Source organism: Antechinus flavipes, chromosome 3, assembly GCF_016432865.1.
Source record: "Antechinus flavipes isolate AdamAnt ecotype Samford, QLD, Australia chromosome 3, AdamAnt_v2, whole genome shotgun sequence".
NCBI classification, from domain to species: domain Eukaryota; kingdom Metazoa; phylum Chordata; class Mammalia; order Dasyuromorphia; family Dasyuridae; genus Antechinus; species Antechinus flavipes.
This window is the reverse complement of record NC_067400.1, coordinates 387,165,240-387,191,123: the sequence shown is the minus strand read 5'-3', so window position 1 is coordinate 387,191,123 and position 25,884 is coordinate 387,165,240. Positions and strand designations below refer to the sequence as shown.

At 34.0% G+C, this 25,884-nt stretch overlaps 1 protein-coding gene across 1 annotated transcript in view; it reads right to left on the bottom strand.

The window, feature by feature from the left end:
* HECW2 (HECT, C2 and WW domain containing E3 ubiquitin protein ligase 2) overlaps positions 1 to 21,841 on the bottom strand; it is a 295,562-nt gene extending 273,721 nt beyond the window's left edge. Inside the window, exon 1 of the mRNA XM_051985971.1 lies at positions 21,532 to 21,841. Within this exon, the coding sequence (XP_051841931.1) occupies positions 21,532 to 21,823 (292 nt within the window). The 5' untranslated portion in view covers positions 21,824 to 21,841. The remainder of the gene's footprint in view (positions 1 to 21,531) is intronic.
* Between the last annotated feature and the right edge of the window lie 4,043 nt (positions 21,842 to 25,884).

The following is a 25,884-nucleotide window of genomic DNA, read 5'->3' as shown; positions in this document are numbered from 1 at the left end:
CTCTGAGAAACATTTATTTGAATTATTTTGGGTTAGTGATTGCTGTCTCACACATTCATGTCATTTGCAGCTTCTACTAAACATCCCACCAATTCCCATCCTATCCTAAACCAGGATATATCAAAACTGCAATGGGAAAATTCGCAATATGGAAGGGATAATTTGTAAAATCTCCCAGGAGAGGATAGCAATGAGGTACCACAATGGATAAAGCTGGCTGTGTAACTTTGAGCAAGTCATTTACCCATCTGTCTCACTTTCTTCAAACCTAAAAATCAGGATAATAGCACTTACTTCACAGGTTATTGTGGAGGATCAAATGTGATAGTGCTTTAAATTCTTAAAGCATGATGTAAATTACAACATATCATAGAAATAGTAAACAGTAAGTGGATAAAACCCCGGGTCTACAGCCAGGAAGACTCATTTTCATTAGCTCAAATCCAGCCTCAGACATTTACTAGCCGTGAGATCCTGAACAAATCATTTAAACCTGTTTGTGTCTCATCTATAAAATGAGTTGGAGAAGGAAATGGCAAATTATGCCAGTATCTTTGACAAGAAAACCCCAAATGGGTTCATGAACAATCAGGTATGATAAGCTAAAGAAAATTTTGTGTGTGTTTGGAGGAAGATGGGAAATAATTTGGGAGTAGAGGGAGAAACGAGATGCTTAGCCAGGAGATGAAAAGACTGAGGCATATTCAAATATTTGAAGAGCTGCACATGGAAGAAGTATTTCAGTTACTCAACAGGCCCCAAGATCAACAGGTGGAAGTGGCAAAGAGACAAGATCAGGCTTGGTGTAAAAAATAAAAAATAAAAATAAAAACTTCCTCAACAATTGATCTAGCTATTAAAAAATGTGCTACTTTGAGATGTAGTGGGTTCCCTCTTCTTGAAGGTCTTCAGGCAGTGACTAAGCAAGCAATTATCAACTATGTTATTGGGGATTCCTTTGCAGATATGGATTGGACTAGACTAGAAAGCTGCTGAGGCACCTTTCAACTTTAAAATTCTGTGTTTCTCTGAAAATGTGAATTATTGTAAAATGCATAATTATTTTATATGTTAAATTTTTTTAAGTTTGACAAATCAGACTATATTTTTTATCCTTTTTTAAAGTGCTATTTTTTTCTGCTTTCTTATTAAGTGTTGTAATGTTAGAACTGACACATGATTACTGTCTCATGAGAAAAAAAAAAAGGTTGTTTTAAGTATCTTGACATACCATTCCCATCTTTTTTGTCTGATAGAAAGTCTGATAGGAAGTTCTGGAAATATCCAAGTTCGCTGAATGTCTACATTTTTTCATTCAAAATTATAGATAATTTTTGCTGAATATAAAACCTAATTCTTTTGATTTTCTGTAGATATGACTCCAGGACCTGAGGTCTTTTATTGTAGATGCTGATAAATCTTATATAATTCTAATTGTATAAGCTCCAGAATATTTGGATTGTTTTTTCTTGTTTCTTACAAATTTTTCTCTTTGATCTGGGGCTTTTGAAATTTGGCGATAATATTCCTGTGTGTTTCCCACAAAGAATCATTTTGAGGTGGTGATCAGAGATTTTTTTCTACTTCTACTTTCCCTTAAGGTTCTATCTCTCCAGAACAATTTTCTAGGATTATTTCCTGCATGATTGTGTCAAGGTTCTTCTTCTTCTTCTTCTTTTTTTTTTTTTTGGTTACAACTTTCTGGCAGTCGAATTATTCTTATATTTTCTTTTCTTGATCTATTCTCCAGATATGTTGTTTTTCTTGTGAGTTGTTTTACTTTCTGTTCTATTTTCTCATTCTTTATAATCTGTTTTGCTACTTCTTGGTCTCTCATAGCTTCACTGGCTTCCCCTTGCCTGATTCTCTAATTTTCAAAGAATTATATTCATTTTTAAGACTCTGTACCTCCTTTTCCAATGATTAACTTTTTTTCATAATCTTCTTATTTTTCTTTGATGGTTTTAATTTTTTTCTTTAGTTTTTCCTCAATGTCTCTCATTTTATTTTTGAATTCTTTTTTGAGTTCTTCTATAAATTCTCTCTGAGCAGGGAGCCATTTCACATTACTCTTTGGGATACAAACTTTTGTTTTTTTGGGGGTTTTTTGTTTTGTTTTGTTTTTTTTACTAAAGAGTCCTCCTCTGAAGATGAATCCCAGTCTTCCCTTTCCCATAATATGTTTGAATAGTGGGATTCTTTCTTCTTTGCTGTTTTTTTTTTTTAATAAGAAGTATAAACACCTCTAATCATGGAGTGGGGGAATAAGGCCTCAAACTTCCCTTCAGCTCTGTCCTTAGACCAGGAACATCAAACCAAGAGCTCCACCCTTCTGCTAAAGCCCATAGCCAGCAGCACCCTTGCCTCACTACTTCTGCACTCTCCAAGTGCTGGTTCCTTCTTGTCCAAAGCCCTATCTCAGCAGCACAGTGGGGCCTCACATTCCAAATCAGGAGTTCACACAGTATTTTCCTGGACTCAAAACCCAATTTAACAAACTGTCCAGGAGGAGAAAGTCTCTGTAGTTCCTGCTGAGGCTCCAGCCACAACCAGCTAGCCCTGAGGGGGTCCTCACTTCATGTTTCAGTGGAGCTGACCCAGAGGTATTTACACTTCAGACAAATTAATCCCGCCCAAGGTCTTTCTTCAGATCACCTTGGGTTGTTCTGCCTCAAGTCTTCTTGCTTTTTCACAACTCTATGTTTGCCATGAGGCACAAATTTGTTCTATTTGTGGGGGAAATCAGAAGAGCTTAAAATTTACCAATCTACTCCACCCTCTTCCCAGAATCCTTCCTCCAATGTGCAATTATTTTAATGAGGTAGTCATTAAAAAACTGATCAGCAATGCCAGAAGAGATTCTTCCAACATCTTACAATTTTACATTGAATTTGTTTTGAAGGATATGATTTGACAGGTAGAAAACTAAATGAGCTTTCTAGCCCTCTGAGTTTTATATTGAAATCATTTTTGAAGCAGAATAAAAATGCAAATTTATATTAAAAATAAGATCAAAAATCACATATTCTTCTAAAGACATTTAAAGATGTCAAAGAAAATCACAAAACATTTCAGATACCCATTCCTCTATATCACACCCTTTTTCAGAGGGAATCGTCCAGTTCTTTCAGCAGGATAAAAGAAACTCTCTCAAATTAAATTCATGCTAAGGATTATATTAGCAATGCCAGACATCTGAAAGAAGCATTATATAGTAAATGCTTATGCTAACAATGTCATTGGGATGAGAAGGATTGTTATAGGAATTATAGATCAATTTGATTAGACTCAAGGCATTTAAAGCAGGTAACTAATTGTCCCATGTAATGAACCACATATGGTGACTGGTGGCTTTGTCCAAATCATCAGCAACTTATAACCATGTGTTCAGCCAAGCTTACTTATTTCTATCTCCTCATAGACATTTTTTGCATTACTCAAAAGGGGCAAGATTTAACAGTAAAGGTAAATACATAAAGGCAGTTGGCAAGGAGTCCAAGATTAAAAATTATAGCTCCATGCTTTACCATTTCTACAGATTTTCCTTAGTCATATCTATGTTCCCTAGGTTCAAATCTCCCCATAGCCACTTTTTAGTGATATATCCATGATCAAAACCCTTAACTTTTTTGAGTCTTTGTTTCCTCATCTGTAAAATGGAGGTACTATCCACAGCCCCTATTTTAGAATTGTTATCAAATTCAAATGAGATTATGTAAAATAGTTTGAAAACTTTAAAAATACCATATAAAGCAGCATCACCAAGATTATGAGATGATCAACTGTGATGGACTTGACTCTTTTTAACAATAAAGTGATTTAGGCTAATTCAAATCGAACTTATTTGTCTTATTTGTGAAGAGAGCTATCAGCATCCAGAAAGAGGACTATCGGGACTGAATGTGGATCACAACATAGTATTTTCACCATTTTTGTTGTTGTATGCTTGCTTTACTTTCTCATTTTTTTTTCCTTTTTGATTTGATTTTACTTGCGCAGCATGATAAATGTGGAAATTTGTTTAGAAGAATTGCATATATTTAAACAATATTGGATTACTTGTTTTGTAGGGGAATGAGATAGAGAGTAGAGAGGGAGAAAATTTGGAAAACAAAGTTTTGCAAGGGTGAATCTGGGAAAATATCTTTGCATGTATTTTGAAAATAAAAAGCATTATTTTTTAAAAAATTTAAATGCCTAGTAAAGTGACTATTATTCTGGTTATTTGTGATGAACACTGTGCTCCAACTTGACTTTGTCAAAGAATGTTTCATCCACCAAAAAATCTGCAAATTTTGGCTTTTAAAATGTTCTTTCATTACTTTTCAAAGCCTTTAAAAACCATTCAGAACCCTTAAGTTACTCAATATACATTTAAAATGGGAGAAATTTGTTTTCTTGCTCTGGCTTCAATTAGCAACCTTCACATTTAATATTTTATGCCAGTTACAATAAGTAAATCACCAGAAGCAGATATTGATTTCCAATAAGACAGTCATTAATTACCATAGCAATAATTCCATAATAGGAAATGACCATTATATGCAACTAACAGTGATATTGGTATTGAGGATGTATTAAACCTCCTTCAGAAAGATCAAAATGACAAACATATTCTCTAAGCCAAACAAGAACACAAATCTTTTGAGTGCCTATAGCAGCTAATTGCTGGAAATCCCAGAATAAGAATGGGCATTTGAAAAAAGTAGATGAACACAAAACAATGAGTGAATTGAATTCTGATGATTTAATTATTTACACACACACACACACACACACACACACACACACACACACACAATTTCTTCAACAAGAGTGCTGAGGTTCAGAAAATGTAAAGCTTTAGCTGAAAAATAGGTATATATTTTGAGGATTGGGACTATAAAATCCTCAAAGACAGAGATTACTTCATTTTAGCCTATCCATGGAAGTTTCCATACACAGTAGGGCTTAATAAATGTTTGTTGCATTTGGCAAAGAAAATCAGGGTGAGTGGTCCATGAAGCATCAGTATCATCCTTGAGATTCTTGCAAATATCACAAAGAATTCATGCAGTAAAAGTATTAAGAGAAATCAGGACCTTCAATTCAGTAAATATGTATTAAGTAATTACTATACTATATGCCAAAGCAATTAATGAAAAAGCCTTATTCTTAAAGATCTCAAGTTCTAGGAGGAAGGAAGGAAGGAATAGAGAAGAAACAACATTTACACATATAAGCAAATGGAAAATATATACAAAGGAACTCTCCAAAAGAAAGTAACCGAGTTGGTGAATGGTTTCAATACCATTTCATAAGAAAATAGGCAGGAGGAAGTGAATATACCTAGACTCTCCAAGGAGGCTAACCAAGATGTTGAGGGCTCAAGATCCTGCCATGTGAGGACAAATTAGAGGAATTAGGTACATATCCCTGGGACAGGAGATGGAGTGATATATGTCTTTAAAAATTTGAAGGGCTATCCTATAGAAGAGCTATTAGTTTGTTTTCCTTGTCCCCAGGATGTGGAACAAGGGGCAAGTGTTGCAAGCTAGAGTATTAACAATTGGCATTTAATAAGAGGCAGCTAGGTGGCACAGCAGATAAGGCCCTAATCCTAGATTCAGGAAGATTTGATTTCAAATCCATCTTTAGACACTACCCTGGACAAGTAACTTAATTTCTGTCTGCCTTGGTTTCCTCATTTGTAAAAAAAAAAAAATTGGAGATAATAATAACATATACCTCTCAAGCTTCTCAAAAAGTTTTAGCAAATCTTAAAATATCTATATTATAATCATTATGTACCTAACAAATCTGTTTCTTTTTCAGACTTTCTGACTATAGCTATATCTCATCCATATCCCATATATTATATATAATAATATATATATATATTATTAATGATATTGTTTCTGCTACTCTCAAATCACCCTGAAAAAATGATCATTTGATTACCTTTTGGACTCAAAATTATATGAAAATATAGTCAAGGAAAAGTCATCTCATTAACCCCAATTCAAGTCTTTGAAAAAGAGTGGTTTTTTTTCCTTCTAAACATTAGAAACAAATATTTGAGTATGGGGCATTATATAAGGTACCCCGATATCAAGAGAACAGCTAAGGAAGTCAATGCTGTCCAGCTTCTCACCCTGTGACCTCTCTCACTCTTTTGAAAACATGTCCATTGTTATCTAAAAACAAGAAACAGAATTTGGGGAAACAGAAACTAGAAGTTCAAATACCTTTGAAATTTCCAATCAGATGGTAGCAAACCAGGACATTTTCTTCTTCCTTCAAGCCCTACTCTGATTATTGGTGTATTTCCCATAGATTTCTTCCCACAGAAGAGGGAACTGAAAATTTCAGAGTCAAGTGTAAAATTAAAATTAGAAGGGTTCTGGATTGCAGCAAGACAGAAGGTGGCAAAAAACAAATGCTATTTTCAGATGATTTTCATTCCAAAGTCAGCACAGCACTGGGAAGAGGACTTGGCACATACCTTATGTATCGTTACCATGTAGTATCACAGAGTTAAAGCTGGAAGGAACCATGGAAGTCACCTAACAGAAATCCCTCTGATTACAGAGGAGGAAACTGAGACCCAGAGGTTAGATGACGTGCCCATAGTTCCAGAGATAATCAGTGCCAAATCCAGGATTCATACTCAGAACCTGTAACTCCAAATCTAGAATTCTTTCCACTAGAAGAGGCTATCCTTTAGCTACTATCAATAAACAGCCTTTTCTCTTTGAAGTTCTTACTTTCTGATAATATCACACTTTTCAAATCCTTGTTTTATATACTGCTGTCTGTCACTTTCCCTGCCATAGTCCTTAAGCACTTATAATATTCTTGTTCACCTTTTAGAACAACTAGCAGCAATCCACCTTAGCTGTTTTTGTGGATGACTCTTCATCAGCCTCAATATCATTTAAAACTATTCTACTTACAAAATCACAAACTCTGATTGCAATCTCTCATACTTGCCACCTCTTCCACATCATCACTCCTCATAAATCGATTCAATACTCTCATTTCAATTTCTGGCCTTTCCATTCTCAATTTTCTACCAGTCTATCAGATTTTTTCCCTTGACTCTATCATCCACCATGTCAAAAACCAAGACACTCTTGTCCCTTTAAATTTCTTCTGATGCTATCCTGATAACAGACCCCAACCCCACTTAATTCCTGAAATGTGCCTTCAAATAATTTAGACATCTGCTGGCACACTTTGGCAAAAGCAGATAAACTAATAAATTTATTGACTTCAATTCAACTAACACTGAGATGCCTTGAAGGCACAAGGCACTCTTCTACAGTTTGAGATATATAGTCAAAATCAAAACAACTTTTACCCTCAGGAGTTTGCATTATATTGGGTGGCTATGTGCACATGAGTAAGTAGCTACAAAGTATATATTTCAAGAGGGAGTAAATCTTAATAACTGGAGGTATCACGAAAGAATTCCTGTAAAAAGCAGCACCTGAACTATGTTTTGAAATAAACAAGAGATTTTGTGTCAGAGCTAAAAAGACAATGAGTTCCCCATGTGGGTGAATCATTTGTACAAAGACAGAAAGGCAGAATATAGTGGGGTTTAAATTTATTACAAAGCTAAAGACAATATCATTGTCTCAAGTTTGACTCTACATACAAGAAACAGGTTGGCAACGAGGTTGGAAATTATCTAAGATGCAGCTAGTAACACATTGAGTAGTGGTTCAAGAAAAGGAAAAAAAATTACAGCTCAATTTATGCCTAGACCTACAGCTGATTAATTCATTATTCTACAAATTCTACAAATAGGAAGTAAGGATATGAATAAATGAAAAAATTGAATTTCTAAGTTTGGGGCACACCATAGACTGGTTTGAGGTTTGGGAGGATTTTTGGTTAATGCAGTTAAATATATTATTTTTGTTGCTGTTGCTCATATAATGAGCAGAATAGACATCATATATATAGTCAATTCATGTTTGTGTTACTGACACCATGTTCATATGTCATGTTCATATGATTAGAGATCAATGCTTTAACTATAGTTTACATGGATGTTAGCAGAGCATTTAGATAAGTCTCTCATGTTATTCTTGTATCCAATGAAAATATTGTGCATTTGAAGATAGTATAGGCATTTTTTAAAGTATGTGGCTAGAGAGTGAGACCCAAAGTGTAGTAATGAAGGGTCCAATATCAGCTTAGAAGGACTACATGACCAGGAATGAATGATTCCTTAAAAAGTACTATTATTTAATCAAATATAATTCAATCAAAATATAATTCAATACTTTTCTCCTTCCTGTTACTGTGTTCATAGTGAATCCAAGGTACAGTCAATGACTTGGAAGGAGAGGGAAAAAAATAAGTAAAGTGAAAACAGAAATTTTATTATAACCATTCTACACACAAAATTTTATTAGGCAATAGTTAAGATTCTTATTATGATGATATATTTAATTCAATGCTACAAAACACCACTTTAAAGATTCACCACCAGCAAGGTATCTTTCATGTATTTGCCAAAAATCACGTAAGATTCTTTATTTTTTTCTTTTTTTTAATTGAAGCTTTTTATTTATAAAATATATGCATGGGTAACTTTTCAACATTGACACTTTCAAAACCTTGTGTCCAAATTTTCCCCTCCTTCTCCCCATCCTCACCAGTAGATGGTAGGTAATCCAATAAATGTTAAATATGTTAAAATATATCTTACATCCAATATATGTATACATATTTATATAGTTACCTTGCTGCACAAGAAACACCAGATCAAGAAAACAAAATAAAAGAAAACTACAACAAAATGACTGAAAATGCTGTGTTGTGATACACATTCAGTTTCCACAGTCCTCTCTTTGGGTATAGATGGCTCTCTTCATCACAAGATTATTGGAACTTATCTGAATCATCTCAATGTTGTAAAGAGCCACGTCCATCAGAATTGATCATCATATAATCTTCTTGTTGCCCCATACAATGATCTCCTGGTTCTACTCACTTCACTCAGTATTAGGTCATGTAAGTCTCCCCAGGCCTCTCTAAAATCATCCTGCTGATCTTTTCTTATAGAACAATAAACATAAGATTCTTTAGAGGGTGACACAATAGACAATGAATGGATTGTCTTTAGAAAATCACATAAGGCTTTTAATGACACCATCTTCCCCCAGAAATAACTATCCATCTTCTTAAAAATCCATATTCTTCCAATGATGGATAACATTAAATAAATAATTCCTGTAAATAATCATCTCTGAAGAATTAAAGTTGTGAGTGAATGGGTGGTATGTATGGTACTTCCTATAGAATAGACTACACAATGTTGCTAACTCAAAAAAGGCATATGCAGGAAAAGATAAAGATTGCATTAAAATTGTATAAAGAGTTGCATGGCCACAAAAAAAAAAATAGGCTGGTCATATTGCAAGAGCAAGATAACAAATTGGAAGACATATGTTCCATTATTATTGTAATGGGCTGAGGCTTGAGTTGATGCACTGAGGTCCCAAGCACATGAGGCTAAATAGTAATTGGACCATACTCTATTAACATATAAGCTTGGAGAAAGAATGGCCCCCACCCACTCTTTGTGCAAGTCCTGATGTGTTGTATAGGAAATGACGATTTTGGTGGGTGGAGGCAGGGGAGTGGAAAAGGAAGGGGAAGGAGAGACTTTTGGGATTGCCATTGCCACGGTTGGCTCAGCTCACATCTCTCTCTGTTAGCTGATTTGTTTCTCTTCTTCTTTTTGATTTTGTTGCTTTTGACAACTTTTTCTGTTTGTTAAGTGTCTGAGGCTGGATTTGAACTCAGGTCCTCTTGACTTCAAGGCTGGTGCTCTATCCACTGAGCCATCTCCAAAGAGAAACAAATCAGCTAACAGAGAGAGATGTGAGCTGAGCCAACCGTGGCAATGGCAATCCCAAAAGTCTCTCCTTCCCCTTCCTTTTCCACTCCCCTGCCTCCACCCACCAAAATCGTCATTTCCTATACAACACATCAGGACTTGCACAAAGAGTGGGTGGGGGCCATTCTTTCTCCAAGCTTATATGTTAATAGAGTATGGTCCAATTACTATTTAGCCTCATGTGCTTGGGACCTCAGTGCATCAACTCAAGCCTCAGCCCATTACATATTATTCGTAAAATTTCAAAGTTATAGTGGGAGGCACTATGAATCTCCTTTTGGAAGATTTACAAGTAAGGACAACAGAATAAGTAGTAGAAAAATCTCAATATTCACTATCATCATGAAGTATGTAGCCAGATGGGAGAATGGACAAAGTGGTGGGCATGGAAATGTCCAATATGGACATGGAATCAGGAATTCCTGAGTTTTAATCCTGCATCAGACACTTAGTAACAGTGTGAACTTCGGCAGATCATTTAATCTCTCTTATCCTTACTTTCTTCATCTGTATATTGAGAATAATAATAGTATCTTCCACATAGAATTGTTGTGGTGCTCAAATGAGATAGCATATATAAACTACTTTACAAAGTTTTATAAATGCTACAAATGCTAGTAACTTTATATTATTGATTTTATTATCCATTAAATTTTTGGTTCCAGAAGTTTCAGGGAAGAAAAAAAAATATCAAGTTTTCTCATCACCTTTGAATTATTATTAAATAAAGAGTCTTTTCATCTCTCTGGTCCAAATTGTCCATTAAGTATATTAATGTATCTGTAGGGAATCATGTAAGTGCTTTTCTTTATTTTAATTTTGACTAACTTTAAACTGATACCCCAAATTTTTATTCCCAGGAGGAAACATAGATTGATAACTTAAACTCCTTTCAATTCTACAGCAACCAGGCCATTTGAAATGTAAACTGTTTTGTATCATTCAACAAATGGAAATAAATATGCTGACTCTTTGCTAGTTAACAAAACTGTACTGTATATTTAGAAAGCACGAACAACTTAATATATCTAAAACATTGGAGAAGGAATAAACTTCATTGGCTAAGATTTGTTTGCTTGTTTAAAAACCTAAAATACAATCCACCTTGTAGCAAAACATGATTTCTTCTTTGATATGCGGTAGGGTAGTGAAGACATTCTAAGTATCTGAAAATGAGTCAGATGTTTATTAAATTATAACTTAACTGACTTATTGACCCATCTCACAGTTATTCTAAAGATAAAATAAGGTAAAATAGGTAAAACACTTAGCAACTTTAAAGCATTAAATAAATGCTAGCCTATGCAGAATAATGACCAGACTCTGGATCTGAAGTCAAAAGACAAGAGTTCAAACCCGCTATTTACTATCTATGAGACATTAGGCAAACTTTTCACTGTTCTAGAACTCATTCTTCTCATTTTTAAAATATTGATGTTAGAATAAGTTACTTCTAATGCCCCTTCTCACTATGATCTACAATATCAAATATGTTCCACTCAGTTTCCAGGACTATATTTCAAGAGAAACATTGACAAGTTAAAGCATATCCCTAACCAAGCAGCCAGAATGGCAAGGGAGATTGAACATTGCCCTATAAAGACTAGCTAAGAGAACTTGGGACTGTCTCTAAATTTCTGAAGCCATGTCATATGAATGAGAGATTAGACTCACTCTGTGGCTTTAGTGAGCAGTAGTAGTAAAAGCTGTACACCAAAATAACAATTAGGAAGGTTTTTGGCTCAATGCAAGGAAGAATTTCCCAGGATTTAAGAGCTTTACTGGAAAAAACTAAGTTCAAATATTCAAAATGTGCTTTCTCCATTTTGAGGAGTTTATCATAGCTAAAATTTGTAAAGGCAGTTAATCTTCATCTGATTATTTATAGGTTGAGAATAAAGGATGTGACTACCCTGAGATTTGCTTAAGGGGCACTTAGATGGCACAGTGGATAGAGTGCTGGCTCTAGAGTCGAGAATAATTGAGTTCAAATCTGACCTCAGATATAACACTTTCTAGCAGCGTGACCCTGGGCAAGTCACTTACCCCGAATTGTCTCACCAAAAAAAAATAAGAAGAACAAAAAGGAAAAGAGATTTCCTTGAAAACCAATTCCAGTCACTTTCTTTGAAGTCAAACAGACCTTAAAGTAAAAAATAGGGAATATCCATATAATCTTGGGGACATTTGTACGAATGAAGAAAACAAACTTTAAAATTTAATATTAAAGAGTACAATAAGAGATTCCCTATTTAGGTTTCTCAATCTAAACCTTTAAATTTACTTCCTTTCTGAATGAAAGTAGAATTCAACTAAAAGAAGGGAACATGATGGGGAAAAAATTTAGGTATAGGACCTGCCGTCAGTTCATGAAATTGTGTTTACATGATTCTAATAAGGCACATAGGTTTTGATTTTAATTGGATTAAAATCAGATTGTTTTTTTTTTCCCCCCAACACTGCTGATAAAACCAGAAGTGCCAAGGAATGTATTAAAATTTTCTTTGTTTTCTGAGAGGTTAAAAAAAATCTATAAAGCTTAGAATTCTACCCTTGTCTTCACCCCCACCCAATTTAGATTAGGTGGGTTATGCATGTACTTAAAAGGGAAAACATCTAATGTACAAATGGCATTTTTTTTATTTGAATTTTATTTTGTTATTCAACTATTGTAAAATTTTGTCCTTTGATTTTAAAATAATTTGTTTCATTTTACTATCCCCTACATTCCTCCCCCACTACTTTGGCTTTTTAAAATATTTTTTTCATTATTTTGTGCATGTTGGCAGATGATACCTTCTTTCTTTTGGGTTATGACTATGATAATTCTAGAGAAAGAAATCAGTTTTACTTTCTTGGACAGAGTAATTATTTGTGACTCATTGGATATAATGTGATCACCTGAAAAAATTCCACAATGGCTTTTTGAGTCTTATACAAAATAATAGTTCCTTCCTTTCTCCTCCCCCGATTATTTTGCCTAGTCTAAATTTAATCAGGAAGGAACCAGAGTCTAAAGTACAGTACATCTTATCTCTGATTGAACAGAACCATAAAAATCTTGGCACTAGTTATTTTACTCCATAGAGGAAGAGTCAAAATTCAGAGAGCCAATCCCTTTCATTTTGGAATACCAAAATTCTGGTGCTTTGTGGTCCTTTGAAACATTTAGTTTTTCTTTGGTACTCTGTTCTTTGTGATTTCTCCCAGAGCAAGAAATCTCATACTGTAAATGGTTCTTAATGGTTTACTTGTTTAATGATGCTTATTGTAGTGTTATGTACCCTTAAGCATTTAAGGCTTATTGAATGAATAAATGGATGAACAATGACTGAACACTTATATACACTTGAGGAAACCAGTTTGAAGTCACACATACCTATATCTTTTTATTTTTTTACCCATATCTTTTTAAAATGTGAAAGCACTTGACTTTCTCTGAAGGAAAGGAGAAAGTAACAGGTAAGAGAGCATAATCTATTGAGAGAAAAAATAAAGTAAGATGATAAAGTATTCAAAGGACTAAAAAATAAAGAAAAGGTAAGAAAACTTTTATAAGAAGATTCAAATATTAATATTGTTCCCAAAAAAAATCTTCACAAATTTGGGGAATAAAGATAGATTGATATAGCACTTATCTGATATTCAGTTCTCTGGAAATATCACACAATAAAATTTACAACTATATCTACTCATAGGAAAATCACTCTTTTTACTCTTACCATACAATTTTTAAAAACAAATTTAGATATTGAATTAAACTATCATCATAACATAGAAACAATTATAGAGTAAAAGAGGAATTAATACAGTAAAAAAATTGGTAATTAGAAATGTGACAAATACAGGAAAAGCAATAGAAAAATAACTATAAAAAACAGATTCAAGCCCTTAAAAAAAAGAAACAAATACAAACAAACAAACAAAAAAAAAAAAAAAAGGGAAGAGATAAAAATCCAATACATATCAGTAGCCCATAGGGGCATCATTGTATTATTTTCCAATATAATAACCTTAAAACATCAAGAAAAAGTTGAAATGTGTTGACATTCTGTTTAAAAAGGCAAGGAATTGATGCATAATGTATTTTGGAAAGACTGTCTTTCAAAATGGTCATTAAAAAAGAGTACTTGATACTTCAAATATTCAGAACATTTACTATCCAGAAAGGCTCATACAAAGAAAGCATTTTATACATTTTAAAAGAGCAAGATAACTATTACTTATTACCAAGACTGCAAACACTAATCATTCCCTTAGAGTTGAATTCTTAATTTTTGTGTCATGGACTTCTTTGGCATTCTGGTGAAGCTGAAGGTGTTCCCCACTCAAAATCATACTTTAATGTATAAAATAAAATATGTAGAATTACAAAGGAAACCAATTCTATTAAAATAGTTATCAAAAAAGCAGCTTCATGGACCACAGTTTATGAAACACCTATTTTAACATCTTGGCTAGTTAAGGTTTTATCATATAAATAGAGCTACATGGATTCAGTTAAAAATTTTTTATTGGGTGAATTCTACAGAGAATATTAAGTATGTCTAGATTTTTTAAATTAAATTATGCAGTGCTATTATTTGCACAATCATTTTGATATTTTTAAATTAAACCATTTGAATTTTTTAAATCTAAAATTTAAAAAAATATATCGTTTTGTAAATATTTCTGTTTTTTTTTTAATTGTAGTTTTGTTTTTTTCTTACAATTTGTGCTTTTTTTATAATTTTGTTCCCTCCTTAGGTAAATTCTAAGCTCTATAATTGCAGTTTGTATACAGGAGTTACTAATGCTTTCTAATGATGAAGTTCAAAGGATTGATTGACACAGAACTGTATGCAAGTTAGTTAAAGCTGTTAGACTAAGTGTTCAAGTTAGTCAAGACAATCCTCAGAGTTTACAGCCTAGGGTACTTGATAAAGCTGATGCAAACAGAAGTAAGCTTAGGGAAAAATTTTTTCTTTGCTGATACAACTTTATTACCAAAGTTGCAGCTTAATTGTGATTTCTCAAACTTGCCAGGATTTATTGAGTTCTTTGAGGTCATTAATTATTATCAAATTAAAGTAAATCCTGCTTATTTCCTTTACCTTAAAATTTTACCAACTTTTGAGAGTCTCTTGTAGTAAGGAAAAAAGCACTGGACTTAGAATGAAAATAACTAGTCTCTAGTCCCATCTCCGTTCCTTGACAAATGTTGAGCCAAATCATTCAGTCCCTCATGCCTCCCCTTCACTGGTTTATTCTGAGCATCAAGTGAAATAATGTATATTTAAAAAAAAAGTTTGCCATTTTAAAGCATTTAATAAATGCTTTAAAATTGGCTTATTTTTAGATAACAGGAAACCACCAGATTTATAAAAGCAATGAGTCCTGAAAATACAAAAATTTTGTAGAGTTTAGTAGGACAGATGATATGTTTGGAGTAATTTTTCAGACTAATCATAAAGGTCTTGAAAACACTTGAGGCAGTATTGCTGGACACAATTAAGTAGAAGATAGATGTGGTAATAAATATGTTAGAGAAGGAAATTAAAGGGGAAAAAGTAATAATATAAGAAAAGAAAAAAAAAATCACATGCCCAGAAAGACTCAATTCCCCAAAGGCTAGTTCATTAATTGAAAGATGCTATGACTCAACAGGAATATGAGTAACAGACAGAATTCTCTAATGGGTATTGTGATAAACACAGGCTAAGAACTCACATTTCATAACAATATAGTATCCTGTCCAAAATACCCCCAGGTTTCTTTCTTCCTTGGTAGAAAGTTACTAAATGACTCCCTCAATTGCCCACCTGCCCAAATTCAGCCATGATCTGAGAAGCCAAACTATCACCTAGCAACATTAATTTTATTTATGGAACAGAAAAAAGGTCCTTAAAGAAATCATTCCCAGAAGGGAAGGTTTGGGTAAAACACAGACCTGATGAGGTGTGGTTTGCTGGCATGACCTGCATTTTTATTGTGTTTCTATCTTGATGTGCTTTTCCCTTCAGAGTATATGTTTTGTTTGTGTTTTGTTAATTAATGGTCTTTTTTATCATATCACTCACTCCAATTGACTTTCCTGGAATATGCTGGCAAAACTAATCTGTAAAAAAGGCAGAAAAAAATACAATTCATCCTAGCTAGAGAAAAATAAATCCTGGCATAGGTAATTGAAATTTTTGGCCTAAAAAAGTTCCTGTTATAAAATATAAGTGTAGCTCATGGAGAAGTTTTTGAAAGGTGAACACAAGTCCCCACAATAGATTTATCTCTTCATCCATCACTGACATTTTTTCTTCCAACACTGGTGATTTTTATTCAATTTTGAAGTTCTATATATTTGTTGTGATTTCTAGAGAGATGACAACAATTTATTTGTAAGTCTGAAGGATGAGAAAATTAACTTTTCTGTGGTTGTGGTTATCTTTGATTCATGAAGCTGAATGTGTGGATGTATATATGTATGTATGTATGTATGTATTTTTTAAATCTGATGACATTTGGTTTAAGAAACTCCCAAGGAAGAGCTTCTATCAATACATACCAGTTTTTGTTTTTTTTTTTTGGCAACTTCTAGTCAGTGTGTCATGATTGGGATTTCTAGTATGTCATGATTGGGATTTGAACTCAGATCTTTTTGACTCTGAGTTCAGTACTCAATCTACTCTCCTAAGTTTCCTTTAACTTTGCCAATCATTTGTCAGCATTCTCTGTTTCTATATTTTGGTTTTCCATATTAGAATTGACTTTAACTATACTTAACAGTTCCAACTGTGATACTCCTTATATTAGCAACCATAAAGAACATAAATATCTATTTTTAGCAAATAAGTTTTTATTAAAAATCTGTAGATTGGTTCCTTTGGATGGAAAATAAAAATGTAATTGAAAGGGGGAACATATATTAATTTGATTTCCTTTTAGTTTTTATGCTTTTTTGGAAGCTGAATTTAAATTTTATATAAGAGTTATCTTGTCATTTTTCTATTGACAAGCAGAGTTAGGATCCTGACTAGTCTTGGAAAAGTACAAATGTTTAAAAAAATCTTTAAATTCTCAAAATATTACACCTGAATAATATTGTATTGTGCAAATCTTACACTGATGCTTTAAAAACAATCACAAAGTATCACCCACAACCCCTTCTTTTTTCATTTCCTCCAAAATGTCACACATCATGAACTTGATTGTAGCTTCTCTCAAATTTCATTAAGCTTATGCTAGAAAGTAGAATTAAGTTGTAACAATGGGCAGAATTCTGATTCTCTTGCTTTTTATAATCTAGTTCATGGTCTACTGATATCAGACAACTCAAAATTAAAAAAAAAAAAAAAAACAAGCATCAACATGATGAACAGAAGTTTTAAATACAGGATTTTGTAGGAGCTTTTCTAAGTTGTAGCACTAGTTCTATCCCATAACATGCAGCGGTACCTCCACTCAAAGAAAATGGAAGCCATTCCTCTGAGACAAAACCGTAGCAATTACATAAAGCACTTAAAGCATGAATGCTAAGTAATGAGTCATTTTAATTTGAGTATTATGCAGGGTCTAAAGTAATATGCTATCTAGGGTCATGGGAAAAGCTGCTATTTAATCTGACAGTCAAATGGAACATGGAATTCTTGCTGTTAGTGGCTTGCCATGAATATCTATTGAATACGGCATTTGCTTTTGCACAAATCTCCAGATGTTCTAAAGCTTTTGCACTGGTTTTATGTGAGGATTGTTAGGTATAAACGTTTTAGGTAGGGCATAACTAAATATTTTGAAACCCATAGTAAAAGAATTTGGATAGTAAGTCCCTCTCCCACCTTGGAAAAACTCTTAAATATCCTTTTGGGATTAGGGTGAATTTTATCAATTTGGCATGTCTGTCTGGTTTGTTAATAGAATTCAATGTTATTTCACTATCATTGAGAATACATTTGAGGGGAGATAGAGACTTGCAAAGCACCAATGCATTGTTATGAAAAAAAATACTTTTCACAAATATTATCTCATATGATTCCTCCTAATAACCCTGAGAGATAGGTGCTGTTTCTTAAACTTCATTTTGAGAAAACTGTGCCAAACAGAGGTTTTTGTAAAGAGAACTATATTGGTGTCAATAATGAAAAATACTATACCACTGTTTCCCAATCTTTTAGAATATAAGTTCCCTTTTTGATGTGAAAAAAAAAATTGGATTCTCCCTATCACTCACATAAGAGTGTGTTTTTGCACTGTATGGTTCTTCAATTTTTGCTGTTTAATTTCGAGGCACATAGAGAAGCAATGAGATAATGACTACTGAGCCATTTTGTCTTGCCATAGTGGCTGTCTCCATCAGATACTTTGTAGCACCATAAAAGTTCATATTGACCACAGAGGAGTCCAAAAGGGTTTCCAAATACTATATAAAATGTCTGAAAATTAATGATGGTAGCAACAGCATCAGAAGCATTTATATAGCTCTTAAGACTTACAAAGTGATTTACAAATATTGTATCATTGGAAACTCACCACAATCCTGGAAGTTGGTACTATTATTATCCCTATTTTACAGATGAGGAAACTGAAATAAACAGAAATTAAGTCTCTTGTTCAAAATCCCAGAGTTGGTAAGTATGTGAAGCTGTTTTTAAACTTCAGTCTTTCTAAGTCCAGGTCCAGGGCACTATGCTCAAGGCCATCTAGCTGTCTTTCAGTTTCTGAGACTCAAAGAATTATAAAAACCACAAAGATCTTACAAACTATCTAGCTAAACTAAATTATTATATAGAAGAAGACTGAGAGTTGTACAGATCAAATAAGTTGTGCTGACTCACATAGCTGACTAGTCTCTCAGCACTAAGACTTGACCTGAGATTTTTTCCCTCTAAGTCTTGTCAAATGATGGCCAAACTTCTCTTCATTTAGCTAGGCTGGTTTTTAGACTGCAAACCAGGTCTACCACCTAGAAGGAAAGGGAATAAGCATTTATATAGTGCCTACTGGACAGCTAAGTAACATACTGGATCTGAAGTCAGGAAGACTCAACTTTGTGATTCTAATTTGGTCTCAGAAACTCACTAGATCTGTGACTCTAGGGAAGTCATTTAATCCATTGATTTGCCTCCGTTTCCTCACCTGTAAAATGAGCTGGAAAAGGAAATGGCAAACAACTCCAGTATCTTTGCCAAGAAAACCCCAAATGGAGTCATGGAGAGCTGGACACGGAACTGGACAAGACTGAAAAATGAAACAACTATAATGTAAATCCTACTCTGTGCCAGATGTGTTTTTTTAAAACAAATATTGCATTTCATCTTCATAAAGACCCTATGAAGTAGGACTATTTTCATTCCATTTTACAGATATGGAAATGGAGTCAGAAGTTTTTGTAGAGAGATCTGCATTCCTATTAATTAGAAGAACCACTAGCTTCTAATCTTTGGAATATTAGTATCCCTTTATATTAGAAAAAATATATAGGCTTTTCCCACCATCCATACAAAACAATTGTGCTATTTGTATCCAAAAGCTACTATGATTGCAGTAATTTTTTAGAAAAATATATTTTTACTTTATTATCATTATAGAGCTACCCACATTTTTCCCCTGAGGCAATTGGGGTTAAATAACTTACCCAGTGTCACACAGCTAGGAAGTGTTAAGTGTCTGAGAATTGATTTGAACTCAGGTTCTCCTGACTTCAGGAGTGGTGCTCTACCCACTGCACCACCTAGCTTCCTTGACCTATCCATATTTTTCAAAATGGCAAGACCATATATGTATAAGATATCCTCACTATATGGAAGGTATATTTGTTATTAATGAATCCTTTAATGAGTGGCTTGTGCAGGACTGAAGTTTTCAGAAATTGGAAATCTGGTTAAAGTTTCTCCTTTCAGTCTGGTTCCACACCAAATGTGACTTGGTATTTTGATTTCAAACCTATATCATACATGTATGTTTGTCCTCCTTTTGTACAGATGCCTATACCTAGATTTGGAAGATATTTCAGAAACCATTTAGTCTAATTCTTTTATTGGATAGATGAGAAAACTGAGACCTTTAAAAGTGAAGTGATTCCAAGACTCACAGTTTGGCAATCTTTATTTTTCTTACATATTCTATTGCTTTCCTAGCTGATTAAAATTAGATTATATTTTAGGTCTCATATCAATTTAAAGTCTATAATACTATCTATAAATTGGAGGCAGTTCTTTTCTGACTAGATGTCAAAAATGACATTTCAAGGGATATAAATGTGAAGCTTCATACATTTGGTATTATTATTGATAATAGCTATAAGTTCTCAACAACAATAGTAGCAATATATGTCCTGCTGGATCTTATTGCAACTTTCTGTACCTCAGTCAGTCTTTCAAACTTCATAAGCTTGAAATTTGAAGATTCTGAGTGTCCAGGTATCAGCATCACCTCAGAATTTAACAAGCAGTCAGGCCCCTGAGGGCTTCATATTCCTATCCCCTTCTTTCTGAAGATATGAACCAAAAATATCTTAAAAATGAATGTACTTGTATAACCTATATTAGATTGTTTACTAGTGTAAGGAGGGGGAAGGTAAAGAAAAGAGAAAAAATTAGAACTCAAAATCTTACAAAAGTGAAAGTTAAAAACCATCTTGACATATAAGTAGAAAAATAATATGCTATTAAAATAAATTTTTTTCAAAAGAGATAGGAATCCAGAGAGAAGGAATTTTCCAATTTGGTTGCACTTGGCAGGTTGGACCAATCACAAACCAAACAATGAAATTAGTGAATGTGGGAATGGAATTGAAGAAACAGGTAGTCTGAAATGATGTGAGCCTTAATTTTAGTTTTTGTATGTATGTGTGAAAGCATCTACTTTTCCTGAATTTTTCTTTCTCTGTGGTAGATTCATGGACTTGTTACTGCCTTACCCTGAGGGCAAAGTCTTAGAATCACCTGCTTTTGTAGTGACTGACTATACATTTTTATGAAAACTGATTTCACTAACTACTTCTACTTCATTTACCATGAGAATGGTTTTCTTCTCCTAGAACATAATCTAAGGACTTTGGATTAAAAAACAAGCCTTAAGCTCTTTATGGTAGTCATGATTTGTTTTTAGAAGAGTAAACCTTAAAAAATAATACATATTCATTCCATAGAACATTTTTATTTAGTTCTCCAATATTAAACACTGTGCTTGGGACACCATATTTAATAAATATATCTTCCTCCATCCATTCATTTACTCCTTCAGAACAGATCTAAAACAAGATATCATTTTTGTACAGTTTAAATATGTATCATCATCTAAATGTAAGAATATAGTCTACCAAATGGATATAATCTTAATGAGATAGAACAGGGTGTGTAGAATAGTCATTTTCTGTCTATGAAATGGTTTCTTTGGGGATTGTCTAAGGTTGCAATTTACAAAAACTCATTTTCAAATAGTATGACCCTAGAGAAGACTCATATGAAATCTTCAAAACTTTGCTTAATCACACCCTGCAATTTGTTTAAAAATGTAAATGTAAAAAGAACGTGCATATTTCATATTTTTCAGAAATTATTCTTTTAATAATCAAAATATCAAAGAAAAAATACAGATAACACTCTACTCACCTATTTATCCACACATACACATACTACATAATTCCATTCTATATGACTCACCTATATGATAAAGTCCAATCCAGTCAGTAGGGTCCACTTCCTCTTTAATGTCCCAGAAGATAATGAGGTTCTGGGCTTGGCCCAGGGTATATTCATACATGCTTGCAGTCAGGCTAGAGCGGCTTTCCGAAGTCACCAGATCAGTGTCACTATTAGCCCTCTGAAGGTTCATGTTCTCGGGCATGGAGCCCTGAGAGGCGAGACTCTGAAGGTTCTCCGGACTCAGTGTGTAGCGCATCTGGGGATTGCGCCTCCTCACAAAAAGCAGGTGCTCTCTGGCTGAGCTGGCCATACTGTCTACCTCTCTGAAATCAGCTTCCTAAGGATCTGCAAGAAACAGACAAACAGGAGGCATTAATGCTAGAATGCAAGCAATCAGATTTAAGCCTCCCGAAGATAAAGCTTTGCAGGAGTGTTTCTTACAACTGTGACCCTGGAATAATCTGCTGACACAATAAAGCCCGATGCTGTGTTATGAACTGCTGTTGTCTGAAAATAGCACCTCTAGTTTGCAGTTGCTACTATCTAAGTCAAGGAAGCACACTCATAGGTGATGATGGAGCCATTAAATCTTAGAGTTGGAAAAGACCAATCTCATTTTACAAATATTAAAAATCAGAGGGATTGAGTGATTTTTCCTAGATCATACAGCAAGTGAATGCTAGATTTGGCTTTTCCCTACTTTAGGGCTGCCCTTCACTCCTTTCTCCCTTTTTCTTGCCCTGCCCCCATTGTTAACAAGACAAATGTTAGGCTGTGACTTTGCTGCTAGTTTCAAAAGGTTTGAGACAGGCACATTTCTCCATTCAAGACCAATGTGCTCATCTCCTGCTATCTGTCCTCTTCCCCCTATCCTCACTGCCATAGTCTAGTCTTACTACAATCTCATAAGTATGCAACTAAATAATAACAATAAAACTGACATTGATATACTTTGAAATGTGTAAAGTGCTGTACAAACTGATTATCTCATTTGAATTTCACAAAAATGATGTGAGCAAAGTATCACAGGTATCATTATTCCCATTTTACATAAAAGGAAACTGAGGCTAATAAGTCAAGTGTCTATATGAACTAGTAAATGTCTAAGTTTCCTATAACCAGTATAGGGCACCTGGAGTTTTGTTCCTGGGCACCAACAAGGAAAATGGAGTTCTTCTTTCCTATGGCTACTATGAGTTTTATATTTTTCCAGGCTTTGGCCCTCCATGAGTACAGTTACCATGATACCCCTTCCCCAAGATTGCCTCTTCCCACACAAACTAACTCTGGGAGAATATTACTCTTTTCCCATAATTATTTTTGACCCAAGTGCAAGAAATACTATGACTCTGCTAGGAGATAGGATTCAAATATGCGTTTTTTCTAAGTCCAGCACTCTATCCATTAAGCAACATTGCCTTTATTCTAAAACAACAACCTCATGTTACCATATTTTCTTGGCAAAAATTTAATGTTCCTTCTATACACTCTCTATTATTACTAGCCTTTCAGATCCTAAAAGTACTGATTCTTAGTGATGGCCTCTTCATTTATCTACCCATTTTCATCACTTAGTTCTAAGTCATCTGAAAGGATGAAATCTTCAGATGATTAAAGAATTGAATTGAATTGTACTGAATAAAATCTTTGTAGATTTTCTCATTCCTCCTACTGTGGCCCTATTATATAATCATCTGTGGAAAATAAAGTATTTTATCACAGGTAGGTAGGCACATAGAAAAAACTCAATTAAATATTGTTGAAGTTAATGCAGGATATTAATTAAAATTAGCCTTTCTGATCCTATAAGTACTGATTTTTAGTGATGGCCTCTTCATTTATATACCCTATTTTCATCACCTAGTTCTAAGCCATCTGAAAGGATGAAATCTTCAGATGATTAAAGAATTGAATTGAATTTTACTAAATTAAATCTTTGTAGATTTTCTCATTTCTCCTACTGTGACCCTATTATACAATCATCTGTGGAAAATAAGGTATTTTATCACAGGTAGGTAGGCACATAGAAAAAATTCAATTAAAAATTGTTGAAGTTAATGCAGGATATTAATTAAAATTATACTAGACATTAGGTTAACACAGACTCTTTTAAAGCCTCAGTTAAAAAAAAAAAGACTTAAGGAAACCTGTTCACAGAAGTGAGTACAAAAACGGAAACCATACTTAAAAGTCTCTGGAGAGGCTATTAGCATATTTGTTCCTGTAAAATTTTATTTTGCTATTGTAATAAAAGAGGTTGAATAGTTCTTAACAATCTGAGATATACTTCAAAGAAAAAACTACAAGATAACAAAATGAAATCAATTATACACTTGACTAAAATTACAAATGTTCAAACCATTCTAAGGTCTGTAATTTAGAGCTAATATTAAATAGCCCAAAACAGATATGTAACTGTTCTGTGAGGTTTGACATTGTGCTTAGTGATGTGGCTGATACAGTCACTAGATAATGGTAGGCACCAAATGTTAGGGTTCAGTCATGTGAAAAATATTTAATGGTCATTCTCTTTGGCCAAAGGTAAATTTATTTGGGGGAAGAGTCACAAACAAAATAAGAGGTATAATAGATCCAGGAACTATAAATATGAAATAGGGTTGGGAGAGCAAATAAAAGACAAATTTCTTAGTGGAACTCCCAATTACCCAGGAGGAAGGAAACATCCCATAAGGCTTAGCTGGCAAGCTAAATTCTGAAAGGGATTTAGCACCCTAAAAAGAGTTAGCTATAAAAAAGGAAAAGCCCAGTAGGGTTAGGAGAGATACCACATAGCATGGGGGAGAGGTAAGAGGAAATACCTGGTAGGCAGACTGCCCCAAAGGAGGGAAGCAAGCATGGCATGGGTTGTAAGTAGATTTATAGGGAAATTTTAATCTCAGGGACATGACTGAAATTTCTGAGAGGGCATAGCAAGGTTAGACTGTCCACAACCTCCACAGAAGATGGATTTCTGGAGTTTGACATAACTAGATTTCTGAGGGGATGACCTCCTTAGAGGTGGAACCACAGAGTTAAACTGATCTCTATTACAACCTTCTCCCTGCCTGTCCTGGGGTTCAATTTTATCAGTTCTTCAGTTTAGAGAGAACTCTACCCACCACACCCATCATGCAGGACCTTATCACTGAACACACTGCCATTTCATAGTTTACTAGCATATTATTCACATCTTTTTTTCCTGGAAATGAACACCTATGGCAAATGCTTCTATGGTAGCTCCAGTGACACTTGCTGAAAACCTAGAAAAGAAAGCTTTTGCCACCAAAATTCTTAGCACAGTTAAATGGTTCATCAACAAAAACTATCAATATTTCATCCAGCCATTCTGGAGAACGATTTGGAACCATGCTCAAAAAGTTATCAAACTGTGCATACCCTTTGATCCAGTAGTATTTATACTGGGTTTATATCCCAAAGAGATTTTAAAGAAGGGAAAGGATCCTGTATGTGCAAGAATGTTTGTGGCAGCCCTCTTTGTAGTGGCCAGAAACTGGAAACTGAGTGGATGCCCATCAATTGGAGAATGGCTGAATAAATTGTGGTATATGAGTATTATGGAATATTATTGTTCAGTAATGAATGACCAACAGGATGATTTCAGAAAGGCCTGGAGAGACTTACATGAACTGATGCTGAGTGAAATGAGCTGGACCAGGAGATCATTATATACTTCAACAACAATACTATATGATGATCAATTCTGATGGACGTGGCTCTCTTCAACAATGAGATAAACCAAATCAGTTCCAATAGAGCAATAATGAACTGAACCAGCTAAGAGAACTCTGGGAGATGACTATGAACCATTACTTAGAATTGCCAATCTCTCTATTTTTGTCCGCCTGCATTTTTGATTTCCTTCACAGGCTAATAGTACACTATTTCAAAATCCAATTCTTTTTGTATAGCAAAATAACTTTTGGACATGTATACTTATATTGTATTACATATTTAACATGTATTGGTCAACCTGCCATCTGGGCGAAGGGCTGGGGGGAAGGAGGGGAAAAGTTGGAACAAAAGGTTTTACAATTGTCAATGCTGAAAAATTACCCATGCGTATAATTTGTAAATTAAAAAAAACAACCCTATCAGTATTTTATCAAAGGAAGTAACACACCATCTGCTTTGCGAATGAACCCATGCAGAATAATGATACCTTTCAATATAATTTGCATCTGAAATCTTCTACATGTTGTCTCCTTCATTAGAATGTGAGTGCCTCCAAAGAAAGAACTCTCTTAATTTTCTATTAGCATCCCAGCACTTAGTCAAGACTTTTGCACACTGTGGGCACTTCAATAAATAGTTTATTTCTTTTTTATTCATTCGTTGAAGCTTATCTTCTAA